We start from the raw sequence: 17,241 nt of genomic DNA on the forward strand, positions 1-17,241 counted from the left end.
AAAAGCTGGCTTTCTGCGACCCGCCTATTCCAGGTAATCACCAGTAAGAAAAATCGGAAATCTAGAATAAGCTCGCAAAACACGTCTACAGGACATGCACCCCATTTTCCGTACTTACAATAAAATATTGCTGCTTCCTCGTTATATCAGTTCTGAGAGAGCCGCTCGATTAAACATCAGTGTTCAGGGTCTTGATGCGCGAAAACGCTAGCTGGCTTTTCTGCGGTCTGAACACCATTGTTGATACAATTTTTAGCGGTTTCATTGCGAATCAAATAGTTTCTGCCACCCCGGCAATGCCGCGCCGTGGATAGAATCAGAAGACGAAAAAAAAAAAAAACCCAATGTGGACTGGCCGGCTCGCCATAACCGACAAGTATGAAAAGCCCACAAGCGGCCTTCGTGACATTTTATTTTATATCATTTCATTTTTTTGCCGCCAAGTCGATTTTCTTCTCGCCATGTCTCTGTGACTGACGTTATCTGCTTCCCAAAGGTCCTCATTCACTGTTAATGGAAGCCACTGTAATGTCTACACCACCAGGGAGCTTTGCCCTCTGTAGGGGGAAGCACCACCCGGCCGCGCTCAGCCGGCCACGAAGCTCTCGTGTCCACCCTCCTGTCGGCGGCAACGCCGTGTTACGTGTCATGACTTCGCATTGGCTCATGTGGCAGGCGCTGATCGAGGCTTCTGGAGCCAATCGCTTTCCCTAATGCTGCTGCGCCCGGCGGATGAAATGGCTCCGTCGTTTCTCTCCCATCCGAAGGCCCCTCGCCAACGATAAAAGCGCCAACCGTGGAAGCATTCCTTCGGCGCCAGGCTCACAATGGCGGGGAAGTCGTTCTATACGTGTTTGTGGGTGCGTATGACGGGGAAATACATTTTTGCGGCAATCCAGCTCGCTGATACACGGGGTGCACGTTTCGGTTAACATGGGCGAAGCATCGTGAGGGCAAACAGGCGTGATCTAAATTAATACACCTGCCTACCACGCGTTTTGCTCGTTTATCCATTAGAGCAGTAGCCTGACCAATTACCGAAGCCAGCTCTCGGCGACTAAAAAAAGAGAAAACCTTCGCGGCTTATTATTTACGTCCTGTAGGGGAAACATTTTACATATGCACTGTTTTAAAGACAGAATTTGAACTTTTTTGGGGAAGAACTAAACATCAGAACGAAATACTGTGGGCGGCTCCTTTTTTATATCGTGTTTCTTATTTTTTTCACAATGAAGGTCCCTCTCAACCCAGATACAGTGCGATTACAGAACATCAGAGCAACGCGAGACGAAGAAGGAAAAAGAAGAGTAGCTTCAGTCATGTATTTCAAGCCAGCTGTCTAGAACGTGAAGGAAAGCATAAGGGAACAGTTTGACTGTTTCCTTAGTGAAGTTAACCTTTTCGACTAGTGGGGAAAAACACGCGACCAGAGTGGGGACCGAGCCCATGCCCCCGTATTACGTGCCCGATGACTTAACAATTTGCCTATCTGGGCAACTGCATTCACTGCAACTTTCTAGGCTATGTATATTTTAGTACAAGCGTATTTTACGCTTGAGTTTGGTAGACAGCGCCGCACCGACTACTTCAGGTTAAAGGAACCTTCCTTTTAATATTGTGATAACAGGGCCGTGATTCGAGCGTTCACTTTACCTTGGTATGAGGCGTTGGTTCGATACTGAGAAGTTACGACCTATTGCTAAATTTCTTCACGCATGTACGCAATAAAAAAAAATTAAGGTGGATTAGTTACTGCTAACGGCATTTCAGTACACGCGAAGACCATAACGGGTGATAAGGAGCAGTAAAATTTTCTTATACCACACAATTATTTTGTAAATCATCACCACAAATGATGCAATATTGCTTGAGTTGATATTACCGAGCTCAGTGCCGCTACGTAAAGGCAGCTATGCTCCTAAAATTGTAAGTTCACTAAGTGGGACCCTGCAACACTGTTCGAAACTTTTTAACACGAAAGTGTTTTGTTCCGGGATTCACAAAGACTTACGTCATATCCGCCACGGAAGTGACGCCAGTACAACGAAACAAGTGGCCTGTAAAGTGTGCACCCCTGCACACAGGGCCTCCGTGCGGGGAAGCAACCTTTAGTACTAAAGAGTACGTTATACTGAGGGTTGTTCGTTTTCGTGTTTTATATTTTAACACGAAAGTGTTTCATGCCGGGATACACCAAGATTTCTGTGACGTCATATCCGACACGGAAATGACGCCAGTGCACCTTTGCCGGAGCGACCCGCCAGCATAACGTTGCTCACCAAGCACACCCACAAGACAGCCGCCGACCCTCAAATCATGCTCAGCTGCAGATTTCGCTGCACATTTCACTTTCGTGTTTTACTGATTCCTATGACAGAAGAATTAACCGGTCTTTTTTCGAAATCTTAAATGCTTGCAGAACATAGTCAACCAACACATCTAGTGCGTATATTATAGGGTCGCAAAGTACCTCAGCCAAAAATTACGATATCTTTGAAAATGCTGGAAAGATGTTTCTCTCTCTCTCCCGGTCTTGGGGTTATTTGACCGCTCGAATTACGTCTTTACAGCGACTAAGTGGCTATTGGCCGGCTTTCCTTCAGTCGCAGCAATGAACGCATTCGATTAAAAAGAAAGCCCCAAAGCAAAGCAGAAACGGAAGGCGTATCTGCTGCGACGATCAAATCAGGCAGCGCCGCTCCGTGCTGGCGATAACTAGCTCTCGCAGTGTTTCCGAACGCGAAGGAAATAGTGAAAGCGCTTATCAGATGTGTTGCACGGTGCGTTTAATACATGTGCCCAAGCAGGTTCATCAGGATCGCAAACTCCAAACTTATCATGACACCTAGAGAGAAATGTATAACTTTTACTAGAAAGGGATCACAAAGGCGTGATGTAAGCGGTGAGTGGAAGAAAGTATGACGTTCACTTATTTCGTGCATAAAACAGGAGAAACGGGAAAGGCGAAAAAAAAAAATCATGTAACTTATCTGGCGCAGATCGTTTGGTTCAGAGATTTGGTGGGCGCGCCCATGTCGAAATAACCGAAATAAAGAGGCGCAGGTTTAAACCCCCCAAACCCACATAAAAGCGTTTCGTCCCTATCTCATGTTTCTTATTACCCGGTGCTTTAGCGCAACTCTTTTTTTTTTCTTATTGTCTCAGATAATCTCTATCCCGCGTCGGAAATATAAGAACATCCTTCTCAAGAGACAACCGGAGGTGTACGTACACGAGCCGTCGTTATTAACGTCCGGCATCCCGAACTTATCGTGCACGGAAATACAAACTTGAAGAGGTGGTGCGAACTGCGACAGCTGCGCGACAGGCCCGAGCGTTCCGCCCCTGATACCTCCGATACGATTCAGGCGCGGGTGGCGGCGCAAAAAACGTTTCCGTTACCGGTCTTTTAAGCGTGACAAAGGGGCTGGGGCCCGCTAATGCAGCACTCGTTATTCCCCGAGCAAGTCATAATAATAAAAGGGGGCAGAAAAAACTGAGGCCCTCACGGATGACAAATATAAATGAGGGGCGCGACGCCCGTATTAATGGGACATGGATGCGTTGAAAGTGGAGCGACGCACTCCTCGCGCGCCATGCTAATGCCGCGCGCTGTTGTTTGTTCTGCGCTCATCATTAACGCGCGGCGCGCGCGAGTCTCGAGAAATGTGCGTTTCGCCGGAGTCTGACCCAGTTTCGGCGATATTTTGCGAATCCAGCGCCATTAGGCTGCCGCCGCGCCTTTCGCGCGTGTGTTCGCGACTCCGAGAAAAAAAAAAACAGCGAAAGAGAAGGGAAACGTCGATAATACGCGCCGTGGCAGACGTCCTGCGCAGCAGCCGACACTCCTGCAGGCGCGCGTGTGCCGGCTCGACGTGGCTAACCACCTATACGCACGGCAGCGTTCCGGACTTATCGCGGCCCGGGCCGCGCTGCTGCTGCTGCTGCAGGTCGATTCCTCCGAAACGGGGCCGCACCGGCGGACCCGCGCGAAAACACCGGGCGCGCGCGGCGCACTCTGTCTTGTTGCCGTATAATGGCCTTCTTGGACGGATGCTCGAGCGCGAGCGAGGGGGGCCGCGGTGAACGCCGGCGCTCCAAAGAAATCGCCGGTCGCTTTCGAAAACATCTCTGAAGTAGGGGACATGCCTTTGCCGAGGATGACGTTAAGAAGCGGACTCGTTTTAAAGAGTCTTGTTTGCTAGGTCCGCCTCTCTGTCACCCGAAGAAAAGAAAAAGAGTAGCTCCGAGAAAAGAGATTGCATCGGAATCACTGGAGGGAATCCATCCCATCTTAAAGCCAGCAGGTGACTGTAAAGTCTTCAAAGGAACGACTGGCCTTCGTGTTGAACGACATCGTGCCGTATATAGACGCCGGCGTCACCCGGGATGGCATTAGACGTAGTCCCGCGTACCACTAAATGCGCAGGGGCAGGGCTTACCCGGTCGCGCAGCAAACAGCTTCGTGTATCGGGCGCAATTGCTCTTGTTAGGAGACTGTCACGCTAGTCGAGCCACCGAGCGGTGCGGGAGGTGCATGGCACGGGTGTCCGCTAAGGCACCAAGTTGAACCTGCATATGAATTCTCGGGTAGCCTGCGTATACCAAACCGTGAACTGACCTTAAAAATGTGGGGGTTCCTTGACAGCAGCAGAAATGCGATTGTTTTTGAACATAATCTGCCGCAAAACAAGCAGATACGCGAACGTTTTTTCCGCGAAGCTGTTAATGGCTAGGATCCCGGGTTTTCCTTCCAGAGGCGACGATTTACTCGCCAGTGCCCGTTACTCCCTCCTCGCCACCGATGACGCCTCTTTCATAACAAAGGCTTCTTCCGAAGAGGGAGTATTAAACACTCGCCCACAACTCATTTCCTACCGAAATGAAACTGCGTGGTTTTTTTTTCCACGCAAGATTTAAAAGCAATTAAAAAGTGAAGAATTATTCATGGAGGTTTGCGGAATTGGCCTTTCCCGTCGAATGCGGAGCCACCATCCCCCCTTACTGGTGTCTGCAGAGCTGGAAATAAAAAAAAAAAACGAGTACACGCATGTCGGCGGCTTTGGATGCTGTGACCACCCGTATGCGCTAGTGTTCACATTTGTGCTTTCATCGCCTTGAATACACCTGCAATATATATTTTACAGGCTGCTTAGGTACCGCACAGGCATCGCTGCTGATTTGGAACCATTTAGAAGAATTTAGCCATTAAATAATGGTGGGAGGGAGGCCTTTGCAAGGTTTCCTAGACCCAGCAAGCACATGTGCATGGTTATCGTTCTGAGAGGCTTTAGTTCATGACAGGGTAGTTCGACGCAACGCTGTCATTGGTCACAACACTCTTCTCCGAAACGTCATCTGTTACGGTGCAGCAGCAGCTGCGATGTTCTGAGGCTGTCAGCGGCGAATATGTCGTCCCCCACAAAATAAATTGCGGCAAAGCCAGCAATGTCCACCGATGCAGGTGATTCAAAAGCGGCCATCCCTAGGCCAGAAATTTCAATAAGGGAAGGACGTTATCCTTGCGAACTTTCATACGGTCGGAGACGTCCAGCCAGCCAGGGTCAAGAAAGGGGCGACTCGGGGCTCGGTACACTGGCCGCAAATCAGGAAAGCCCATGCGCTGAGACGCACAAGGAGGGGAGCGAACTGGTCAGCTCCAGCCGCGACACTCAGTTGCGGAAGGTGGAAGGCGCCTGGGAGTCAGCAGGCTCCAACGCGATCCTGAAATTAGGAATCGGCCCACGTGCATCTATATTGGCCCAATAAAGTTTACTCTTAGCCTCTCTCCGAGCCGCCTACCTGCACAGCAGCTGTGACACGTGTTCGCTGCACGACAACTTGGCGCCGGTTCCCCGAGCGTCGGAACGCGGTGAAGAGAGCAAATCCGCCATACCCGCTCCGTCATTGAACACTAATGACTGGGCATTCACTATCACGAGAAGTGTTTCGGTGTCCTAGAATTTGTGTCTCCCTCAGATGAGAGCAGCAAATATGGGGGGCCTACGCTACCATGCATACTCCACCGGCTGTCTGCTTTGAGGAGGCTGCAGCATAAATGTGTATCACACTGCGCCAAAATGCGCGTCGATGAAGTTACCCAATGGCGTGCGCCCCCCTTTTTTTTGGGGGAGGGGGGGGGGAGGCTTTTATGAGTAACGTCAAAGATCCCTCCAATTATGTTTATTTGATGTGGTTGACAAGGCGGCACTTGTGAGGCCGCTAGTCATGTGCAGTTTTACTTTTACTGATAAAATAAAAAAACAGTTCATTTTGCGTTATTTTTTATTTTTTATTTTTTGCACGCGAATTCAAAATTTGTGTGGTTTAACGCGCCGAAGGAACACTAGGGCTATGAGGCAGCCGTAGTGGAGGGCTACGGATTAATTTAGACCACGTGGGGATCTTCAACGCGCACCTAAATCTCTACACACGGACGATTTTGCTTTTCGCCGCCATCTGAAAAGCGGCGGTTCGTATAGATGATTGGCGTTTGGTACGCATTCATCGATATGAAACAAGAGCAAAAAAAAAAAAAGAAAAAAAAAACTACACCGAAAGCACGTCACTACAGGGGAACATTTTCTCAGCTTGGATTTTTTTTTACGTTCTTTGATTTTTTGTGGTCGTGAAAGAGATATGAATCTAGTGTTATTAGCACTATTCCCGTCTTATGAACGCGGTGACTGACATTTTCCTAGACAATTTCTTACTCTTGTGTTATCACTAATGTGTGTGTTGTTTTTTTTTTTTTATTGGTGTGTAGCGGCACTTTTTCCGCAATAGTTTCGCTGCTCACCGGCACGGAAGTCTCTGCTTGTGTTTTTAACGCATCTCGTGGTATTTTTTTCAGCACCTATTAAGCCTAAGAGCGTAACGCGGCTGAAGATTATAGTTTGATAGTTGGTTCCGTCTATTGAGGCAAATGACGACACGAGGAAGGATTTTTTTTTATCGTTGCATTGTCGATTCTTCATGCTCATTTTGCTTACCTTATCGCGAATGTACGATTGTGCTGCGACCTCAAGGCTCCGAAACTAAATATTGTTTCTCTCTCTCTCTCTCTCTCTCTCTCTCTCTCTCTCTGCAGGTAGTCCTGGTGTTCCTGTTAAGCATAGCATCTCTTATAATATACTTCATTGACGCTTCGAGGTGAGTAGGAGCATTCTTGTTCTTGTTTTAAACCTCATTCTAATGAGGTTGCTATGCTTCATTGTGTCCGGGCGTACTTCTTTACCAGCGCAGCTCAGAGAAAACTCTGAGCTGCGCTGATGTCACCGCGGTGATTTTCTGGTGCCCACCCTCGATGAGTTGGATTAGTAATTACCACAACCACGGGCGAAGTCTAATGTGCCGCGTTTTTCTTAGATGCCAAAGTGCCTTACCGCTTGCGTTACGGGCACTTGCGATATTTTTCACTTTTATTTCCCCCCGTTTATTTCAGAATCGAGAGTGTCGTCAACATTGCGCAAGTTTGGAAAAAAAGATATGTAGCCATAGCACGTGGTAGCATAAGAGTGGATAATTTAATCAAAAGGCTGTTCTGTCGCCTCGGGCTGTCGCAACAGACACTTGAATATTTGTCAAAAGCAAGAGTAGTCGGTTTTGTAAACAGAAAAGCTTTTCTTGTTTAACCTTGCCTTTTCGGGACTGCCACATCCAAAGTTACCCGAACATTTTTTTTCCATCCTTTCGGAGAGGGGAAATTGTGTGCATGCTGTGCTGAAAGCCTAGGCTTCGCTCCTGTTACGTTCGATGCGTACAAAGACTGTTCTCTGCAGCGTGTAGGAGCGTTGTTACCTTCGTTGTGCCACTAACAGCTTTTGGCGACCGGCACTTCCGAGTCATTGCACTGCGAATAAGACCGCTAGTAATAATTGGAAGAACAACTATCGCTCTGGCTTGGCAGAGGTAGAAGGTCGTTGTGATTTCCGCTGCACACCAATTGCTTCCTCCGTGGGGCTCTCCGCAAAAATTATTGATAATGACCATATGTCGAAGTCAAAAACATTCTGCTTGGCTATTACCCAATCTGGGCAAATAGCAGGCCGTATTTATTTGTCGAGCATATTAGAGCTCAAAACATTATTTATCAAGCAGAGCATAATAATTAGACACAAAAGCGCTCTTAGATGCAGAAAAAAAGCTGATCTATATGATATGGAAGGTTTTCCGCCACATTCTTATGAGGATATAGGCTCTACGAAATAAAGACAAGGCACTAGGTAAAGCAGGATGCTACTTAGCAGACTTCTTACAGGGGACAGTGCCGCAACGTTCGTTCGCAGCAACCACAGACAATCTTGCAGCTTCTGTGCACCTGTGCGTTCTTGTTAGACGTATTCGGCGGCCTAGCACATTTTTCATACTGGCGGAATTATAACACGCAGCCTAACTGCATCGCAGCGTCTAAGCACCGGGATGATAACGTATGCTTGGCTTTTCTAGCCTATCGAGTTAAAATTTTACGCTAGATAGCAGATGGCCTAAGCGTAGCACTAGGGTTCCTCGCCTATTCCAATGGTCCGCATTGCATCTTTCCCAACATGCTCAACTCCTTTTCTGATCAGTTCCTTCGTTGAGCGAGCGGTGTCTGCGGCTGACACCAGAAAGGCTCCGACCATGCCTCGCGTGCAAGTGCAAAACTTTCATCTTAACGGATCAAGACCTCTTTGAAAAAGATGATATTTTACGGTTCTATTTAATTATCTCAGCCATGCACTGATCCATGAAGACTTCGACCTACAGCAAAATATAACGGTGCTGTTCTCACTAAATACTTCACCACTGTTCTGCCTCAACCAGTCAAGAGTAAGGCTGCCCTTGAATAGTTCCTGTCCGACGTTTCGCGTGTCCAGCTTATTTCGCACCCATCGCGTAACTTATTCTCCGCACGCAATGGTGACTGACGCGCGTCAGGCTTCGGGTATGTCCGCTGTGACCACGGCAAATAGTTCTTCTTCGTTTTGATTTTTTTTCTGCTCTCGTAAGAAGTCGATGAACCGGGTGAAAGCTTTAGCAGGCACACTACTCTTGCGCTGTGTTTCGCTCTGCCATTTGTGGAAGGTATTGACATGGTGGCGTTTATATTTCCTTGTGCTGCAAAGAACTGGAGCCAGTAAGCAGTAAGTATACCGGTCCTGTCTGTGTGGCAGCTGTGCTGCGCGACAATGCTTGCAGTCACTTCATGGAATTCTCTGCCCAGTCACCTAGTGTCGAGCTATGCATTGTGTTTGAGTCCATTTATGTGACCGAAGATGACGCGTAGGCGAGAAATTTTCTCCGGGAAGTTCCGCAGTAAAGTCTAGCGCTGACCCGTACTGTTTTTCTTGGCGAAACTTCCTGGTTTTTTTCGCGCCTACGCGAGTCCTAACGTGCACTGCACGTTGATGCAACCTGGCGACGAAGTGATTTGAAGGAAGTAAGCTCAAGAGTCCCAGCTTCAGAGAAACACGCCTCCGTACCACGCACATAGCGCAAATGCCAGCTTTTGTTTTATCGCAAACTGAGCACATTGGCAGTTACACTCTAATCGTCGCCTGCCGCCCGCTTTCTTCGCCTTTCGTAATTTCAGCGCACTTCAAAAAAATGTTAGTCTGGGTAGTCCTCGAACATTGCGTCAGCTTGACGCTTTCTCCGTCCGCTTTACAGTGTTGTGATGTGTTGTTAAAGGAGCCATGAAGAGAAAATACAACTTCGTTTAATTTGAAAGAACTAGGGTTCAGTATCTCACTCAGCTCCATTAGAGCCGCAAAAGATGTTTTTTAACGAAAAAAAAGCAAGAGGTATTTAAAAACTTTCAAATTTTGCGCCACAGCGACGTGTTATGATCAAGAATGACGTCATACGGGCCAACAATAAAACATAATTTTCAGTGCGTTAACAGCGCGTTAGCATTCAAGTGATGCGGTCAAATGGAACTAGAGGCCCCATTACAGACGTCTAGTCATGTGTCGTCGCGATAGGTCAGTTAGGCGGCCGCCAATCGCACAAACAAGGTTCCGTGACGTCATAGAAAAGTTGCGGGAAATTGGCTAGGTGGTCGCGACTGCTTCACACGTTTTCTTTAATATCTCCGTTATTTGTTCGAAGATTGCGATGATATTGGTATTATTGTTATCGGGACTAAGCAGTCTTTCTAATAAACCCAACTTGTATATTGTCTTCATGGCTCCTTTAAAGGCAATTGCAGGTTTTCTTATTAGATTATTGACCCTCCACCTTTGCTTGGGAGAGGCGGGTAAGAGCTGCTCCGAGCTATGTTGCGTCGAAGGACTGCTGATAGTGTAGGGGATTTGAGCCGCTTGTCTTGCCGGTTTTTTGACGTGACCTCGCGTCATTTTAGCCCGAAGGAAGCGTTCTCATGCACATTTATTGTCCTGGCAAACTCAGGAGAAAACGAATGTCGTCATACTGAGACTACTGTACGTAAGAGTGGTTTACCAAAAATAACGGAGGTGCTAAAGCAATTATGTGAAATGAAAGCGTACAGCGTTTGTCAAAGTTGTCAATCATTCAAGTAAATATGTGGCCGAAACAAAAAGAAGATAAAACTATCGAGACGAATACTTGTTTCATGTCTTTATTTGTTGGCATCTCTCGATAGGTCTCAAAATATTATAACTGTTCAATTCAGTACCTATGACTCATATTCACTCAGGCGTGATCTCGCTATCTCGCATCAGTCTCACTTTATTCTGAATTTAGTTGAAATGCTCTGTGTGCGTTATTAAGACGTAAGTAATTTTAGCCAAAACCCAATCTCCTGAAACAACACTTCAAACTCAACATCTTATAATTTCCAATCATGTCCTTCTCATGACTTTGTGTTAGTGTTTCCGTGATTCGGAATTCCGCGTAGTTACAGATAAAGCATTGTAAATTCTGAAACGAACTTGCATTAGCCACTGTTCCTTTATTCCGTACGTTCGAGGTATCGGCGATTCGCAGCTCTCCGTACGCAATATCTCTCTCCCTTGATTTTCAATTAGCATCTGAGGCTAAATAATACCCTGTTTTGTTTATTTGTTGTAGAGTGAACCTCATTTCGGTTCACTAGCGTTATCAAGGCCCATATGGCGAACCCAGCTGTCAGCAACGATGCGCTACAGCTGATTCGCTCTCTCGGCTTGTAGTTTGTTCGCCGGGACGCTTTAAATTCCGCAGCGTCGCTCACTTCACCTTCCATTTGCGTTGCGTGATCCACACACACACACCCACACAAACTGGTGAAAAACAAACCGCCCTGACATGGGCGCGTGTCCGTGGAGTTAAAGAAAAATTGTTACTGTCAAGTGAGTGTCCTCGGCACCGCCTATTTCGAAATACGGGTTCTTACTATACACATGTGATATAAGACTGCAAGACGCCCCAGGGCTAGGATCAACGGTACTTTTCAGCTTTTTACTTTAGGGTCATCTGGCAGCGTTGTGATGGTAGCAGGTGACTTTCTAAAGAAGCCCCCATCTGCGTACAGCCCGCTGCGCCGCATAGTTGCCAAGTTGGAGCGTCAAAATGGGGACGCGAGATTCTCTTGGCTCGGACTCTTGAACAAGTCGCCCTTCTTATCTTTCTTTTGCTAATGACTTGCGCATCGCATCGGCATTAAACGCTGCTAAGGGTTTTCGAAAGGCTCAACACATAGCTACTGCAAACGGTCTTCATTTATCTCGATGAAAGCGCTGGCGGCAGCAGTTCCTTGGTAGCTGTCGCCGACGTGCAGCAGTTGCTTCGGCTGAAGGCCGAGTTGAATAGATCAGAAAATTCTGCGCTAAGCTACAACGCCTAGTACGTTTACGCTGCGTGACGGCTCTACAACGTGGACTAACGCAGATGGTTGTATCAAAGTGGGTGTAGCGCCTCTCGCAGCGCTATGAAACGAAGCGTCTTTGTGTTTTTCCATGCAAACGAATGAACAGGCGCGATGCGACTAGCCCTCTAAAATATACCCACTGCTGGGCGCGTAGCACGGCAAAAATTCGCGCCCTCTCTGCGGCGTGTCGCGCCGATGCGATGCGCGAGAACATGTCGCGGTTTCCGCGTTCGCGGGTTCGTATCTGAGTGCATAAATGTTTTCCCACTTCGACTCCTTGAATGTTGCTGAGCAGTGACAACACAAGCTGGTGTCAGCGGGCGGGAGAAAGAGGATAAAAAAATGACGCCCGCTGCATATAGCTTGGCGAGCACCGAGGAGGTCCAGCCTAGTTCAGTGCCCCGCTAGAAACGTCGCTGTGCGGGGCAATGCATTGACGCTTATTACTCGTAGTTGTGGTCACGGTACCTGTGCATTGTTGTTTTCTGCATGGTAGTTAGTGCGTACGACGCTTTTTAATAGTGTACCTTTTATTTCGCATTGAGAGAGATGTTTTTTGAAGTGGTGGGCATTTTGCGTAGGCAGAGAACACCGGTGTCAGCGCACAAGATGCCCAGTAGGTGCTGTTTAGTGACGCCGGCTTCTTGCTCTCTTCTGTTCCCGCTCACTTTGGTTTCCGGCCCTTTCTCGATTGGCCAAATCCCGTGGCCGACCTTATCTTCTGCCTCTTTATGACTGCCCTATTGGCCGCCTTTCTTCGGTTCAGTAGCAGGTACCATGTGACGAGCGTCTTTTTTTCTTCTACCCGCCTGGTTTGAATCATGTCTCGTTCGGACTACTTGCACGGCATATTCGAACCCAGCCAAGACTAATAGGCTTGGGTTCAGTTATCTACTAAATCTATTCTACTAGAAGCCTAATTTGCGATTGTTTTGTTTTGTTTGGGACCTCCAATTAGGCTGCGCCCAAGGAGTTCATTGACTTCCCTAATTGACCAAGAAAACAAAGAACTGCTGTGATTATGTGTGTCAATGAGCGTGGAGTGTACATAATATAACTAACGCGCACTTAACAGGTTTGCGACTGTTTCTCGCATTTGAACAGTTTCGCTTTTTTGCTTGTCTTGTTGACAACCGGTGTCTTAACTTCCGCAGTCGTTACTTGTTGTTTTAAAAGGCGAGCAGTACGCCTTGCGCTGCCACTGACTGATCGCACAATCCGACATCTCTCTCCCTTTTTCTTCTTAATCCCTCACTTTCTTGCGCACCCTCATTGTCATCACAAGCCGTGAAAACATACAGTAAGTATGCATTGCCAAGCGCGTTAACAACGTATACATATTTAGGCTATGTGCGCATAAGTGCCTTCCACCTTCGCTTTAACGGTCCAAGAGCTAAGGTTAAAGTTTTCAGTTATTCAGGAACATAAAGCTGCTGCATGAAATCTAAGTAAGCTCCCTGTGGAGACCCGTTAAGCAAGAAGGCTTGAAGTGACCGCAGTAAAATTGGCTGAACCGGCAGCTATGCAGTGAGGTGGTGTGGCCGATGTTTCCATGGGTGGTTTCGTCTTCGTTACGCCGGCTGCGCTCTTCCGAGAGACGGCTTCTAAATGATCGCGTAGTGACGTCACCAAGAAAGAATCAGGTGGTCTTGAATGTGAGTCTAAAGAGACGCTAGATACGCTTTTTTTTTGTGTGTGTGAAGAACCATTTCTTCCATTTCCTACACTACGTACACATGAAAGACCCCCACCTTGGTGATCATACGTCCATCTATCGGAACGTTGGTCGCACCGTTCTGCGGTACGTCTAAAGTTAACAATCTAGTTCGTTTGAGCTTACTGCTTAATGCCGTTATTTCCCGTTATAGCCCACTTGTAATCGCGCTCAATGCGCGCCTCGCTTAATGCGTAAATCCCGAGACATGCCAGCTTGTTCGCCTGGAACGGATTCCTGCGTCTAGCAGCCAGAGCAAGTTTATAATGGTGCGGCTTTTTTCCCCCTCTCTTCCGCTTGCTGTTCAGCGGCCCTCACGACATGATGCAACAGTAAGTTCACACTTGTTTTCAACACGAAAACGCTACGCACGCGCCGCATGAAAAGTCGAATATATTAGCAAGAAAGTTCCCCTCACGGATTGGCCCTAAAGGGACCAGCGGAAAATTCTCCTGGCGAGATTTCCGCGGCTCTTCGCTTGAGAAAAGCAGACTCGCGGGAGCATTAATTTTTCAAGATAATAAGAGAAATCGGTGGTACATTTTTACCCTGAGTAATTTATGAGCGATTACGGCCATTACTACGGGAACTATAGATAGTTGAGCTAAAACTGGAGGCTACCTAAAAAACTCGTTTCTGGTGCAAAATGCTGAGTTTTGTTTTTGTATGTCCGTTTCAAAGTGTCCATTCTGAGCCAGCGCTGATTGAGTGAAGGTAGGCGACAGGTTGTGACGCCAAAGAAGAAAGACGGGACGTCACTTTCTGTGCATATCAGAGATCCCGCCACCCGAAGTACGCCACGATTGAAAGGGGTGCGAAACGGACGTTTTTGAAATGGACACAACTCATAACTCCGCCGCTATTGCGTAGTTGTTCCAGCCCGCGGACAGAAATTCTGAGTCAGGCCCCATCCTAACCCACTTGTACAACTCCTTATAGGATATGCATGCATAGCCCACGAGAAGATTGTGTCGCTTGCCCCGTAAAAAAAATTAGGTAGGGAAGAGGGGAGGGCTGAGGCAGGGCGCGACATGTTGCGACAGATATACCAAGTAACCAACCAGGCGTGCGTATCAGCAGTTTGGCTCTTTTTACGACGCTTTAACGCATGTCCTCACGCTATTTTGTTTCCTTTTCGCCCACTTCACTATAAATGAGTGGCCTTGGCCGTTTCCCCACTTTTTTCTCTCCCTCGTAGTGCCGTTCGTAGCTAAGGGCCACTTCGCTTTCCGTCGTTACGAGTGTTGTGTACAGAACGTGAGGCGGCGCATATGCTGTTTGGATCGATATCGGACACGCTGCGGCGACTCTGGTGCCCGTCAAGTTAATTTTCCCCAGTCCGCTTTCGGCTTCATTCTTTCCCTTTTAGCCCCACCTATTCGGCATTTCTTTTTTGCCACGATGACGCGCAAGGCCGAATTTGTTCTGCGCCATTTCGCACGACGAGTTTGTAGCGCTCATTCGTTTTTCCGTCAGGAATCTTTTTAAATCTTTCTTGTATCCGACTTTGACGATGAGTAAAGTGAGTACAACATGATTCCGACACCTAAAGGACGTTGCTTTCACTAAAGAAAGATGACTAAATTGATGAAGCCTCAAGTTTCACAAAGCGTCCGCCGCGGTGGTGGCGCAGTGGCTAAGGCATTGTGCTGCTCAGTCCTAGGACGCGGGTTCGATACGGGCCACGGTGGCTGCTCTTCAGATGGAGGTGAAAAGGAAAACCCCCGTGTATCGTGGTTTGAGTGCAGGTTAAAGGTCCCCGGGGGGGTTCTATATTAATCTGGAAGCCTCCACTACGGCGCGCCTTATAATCTGATGGTCAAATTTCGCAAAGCGCAACGTCAGAGGTGACGTCATTGCAGGGTACGAGGACAGAACAACCAATAGGAAACCTTCTTGCTAGCATTCAAGCGATCCGATCTAGAACCACAGGCCCCAGCACAATTTCACAGTCACGTAAATTGGCAGCACCTTTTGACGGCAGCCATCAAAGACACAGAATAGTCCCTGTGACTTCATTGGGGCGGTACGGGAAAGTGGCAAAGGTTTTGTTTTATTTAGCCTAATTGTTTGAGGTTTGCATCGAAATTGGTGTCCTTGTTATCCCTGCAGTGGCGACCTTCCGTATACAGTATAGCCCGCTTATATAGAACCCGGTTTTAACTAAATAGAGGCTACAACGAACAAATCATCGTTTCCCGTTACCATTTGTATACATAGATTTTGTGTCCAGATAAAGCGAAAAGCGGATATAACGAACTGATTTCAGTTTCGCGATGTGTTCGGTATAAGCGGGCTCGGCTGTAAACCCAAGTTGCATTTTTTTTTTCTCCGCGGTCTCTTCAAGCGATTTCCAGTTTTTAAGGGACCACTGGCGGAAATGTTGCAAATGGTAGCTGCATATGTGCTTGTCAAAGAGCGCACGTAAAAATACCACTCGCGCACATACACAAACAGCGGTGGGGGCGAAACGGGGCAGCTGCAGTCCATTTTTCCGCCTCGCCTCGTGTTGCTCTCCCGGAGCCGCAGATCGGGAACGCACAAAGGAAGAAGCACTTTATCCGTGATCCGAGCCACCGGAGTCTACGCGTAGTCTTCGCGGGTTTCTCTCCGATGCAACGGAGGGGAGCTCCTGAATGACCGCGGCATGCTGGCACGCTGCAAATATAGTAGGCGACGGGAGCGCGCACGGGGCCGCCCAGCCATTACCCCCCGCCACCCCCCCCCACCCCCCCCCTCCTCTAATGTAGCTGCTGCGGCTGGCGCGGTTCGATTCGGGTCAGATAAAATTACACGCACCGCGCTGAATAAAGATCGCTGGGCGCGAAAAGCAAAATGCGGCCACGAAAAGTTTTCAGAGAACTATACAAGGCTCCGCGCTAACAAATGAACGTTCTCCGCGCCGCGTTATGGGAAGGGAAGAGTTAATGTTGCGTGTTGTTGTTTAGTTTTAGTTGTAGCTGATAAGTGTTGGTAGATACAAAAAAGGGAGTAAGAATAAATGTAACTAAAGAACGGGCACTTTCGTGCAGTATGTGATATTGCGCTCTTTGAGTGAATCGATAGCAATAATAGCACATTAATATTGAGTGCATTAATAGTATGAAAAACCGGCCAGGAAGTCGGAGGGGGCTACATCACAAGCATGCTACGTTCTTTCCCTTACGAAGTCAGGTCACCATTAAGGGAAGGAATAATCTCCAGGATAATTTAGTTAACAAAAGGGTTACACACAAGTTTTCGAAAGTACTTATTACCGCTAGATTTACTGGAGATAATGGAGGCCGACTCGTATGTACTTCAGCCATCTGGCTACCCCAAACATCAATGTCAAAAAATTCCGGCTTGAGGCAACTAACAGACTCGTCTTCGTTCGAAATAGACTTCAATCCTTCAATTCAACGCGGTCGCCGAAAGTCACTATTAAGCTTAGTCGAATAGGCAAAGTATATAAAAAAAACTTATATTACTGTATCTACGGTTGCTGTATCCTCGGAAGTTCGTAAAAGGAACTACCTTAGCACAACCCCTATTTCTTTTTCGCAGAATGCAGCGAGTAAAGAAAGCATTTCATCTCTCTGTGACGACTTAGAAGTAGCAACGACGCAGCCTTCATAATGAAACAAATTTTCATAAAATAGATAGCTGGCCAATTCGAAGGAATGACTGCACAGTAAGGCCGTCAGAACGCTCTTCACATGGCCATTTTGCAAGG

General features: G+C 47.6%; 1 protein-coding gene across 3 annotated transcripts in view; it reads left to right on the forward strand.

The window, feature by feature from the left end:
* Slo (calcium-activated potassium channel slo) overlaps positions 1-17,241 on the forward strand; it is a 206,247-nt gene that overhangs the window by 95,428 nt on the left and 93,578 nt on the right. For 2 of the 3 annotated variants that reach the window (XM_077682288.1, XM_077682290.1), the window contains exons 2-3: positions 7,091-7,152; positions 9,108-9,125. In XM_077682288.1, coding sequence (XP_077538414.1) covers positions 7,091-7,152; positions 9,108-9,125 — 80 coding nt within the window. The remainder of the gene's footprint in view (positions 1-7,090; positions 7,153-9,107; positions 9,126-17,241) is intronic. The other variant, XM_077682289.1, reaches the window with a different exon arrangement.

This window comes from Haemaphysalis longicornis, unplaced genomic scaffold, assembly GCF_048455015.1.
Source record: "Haemaphysalis longicornis isolate Haplotype H1 unplaced genomic scaffold, Haemaphysalis longicornis Haplotype H1 scaffold_1, whole genome shotgun sequence".
Lineage (NCBI taxonomy): Eukaryota > Metazoa > Arthropoda > Arachnida > Ixodida > Ixodidae > Haemaphysalis > Haemaphysalis longicornis.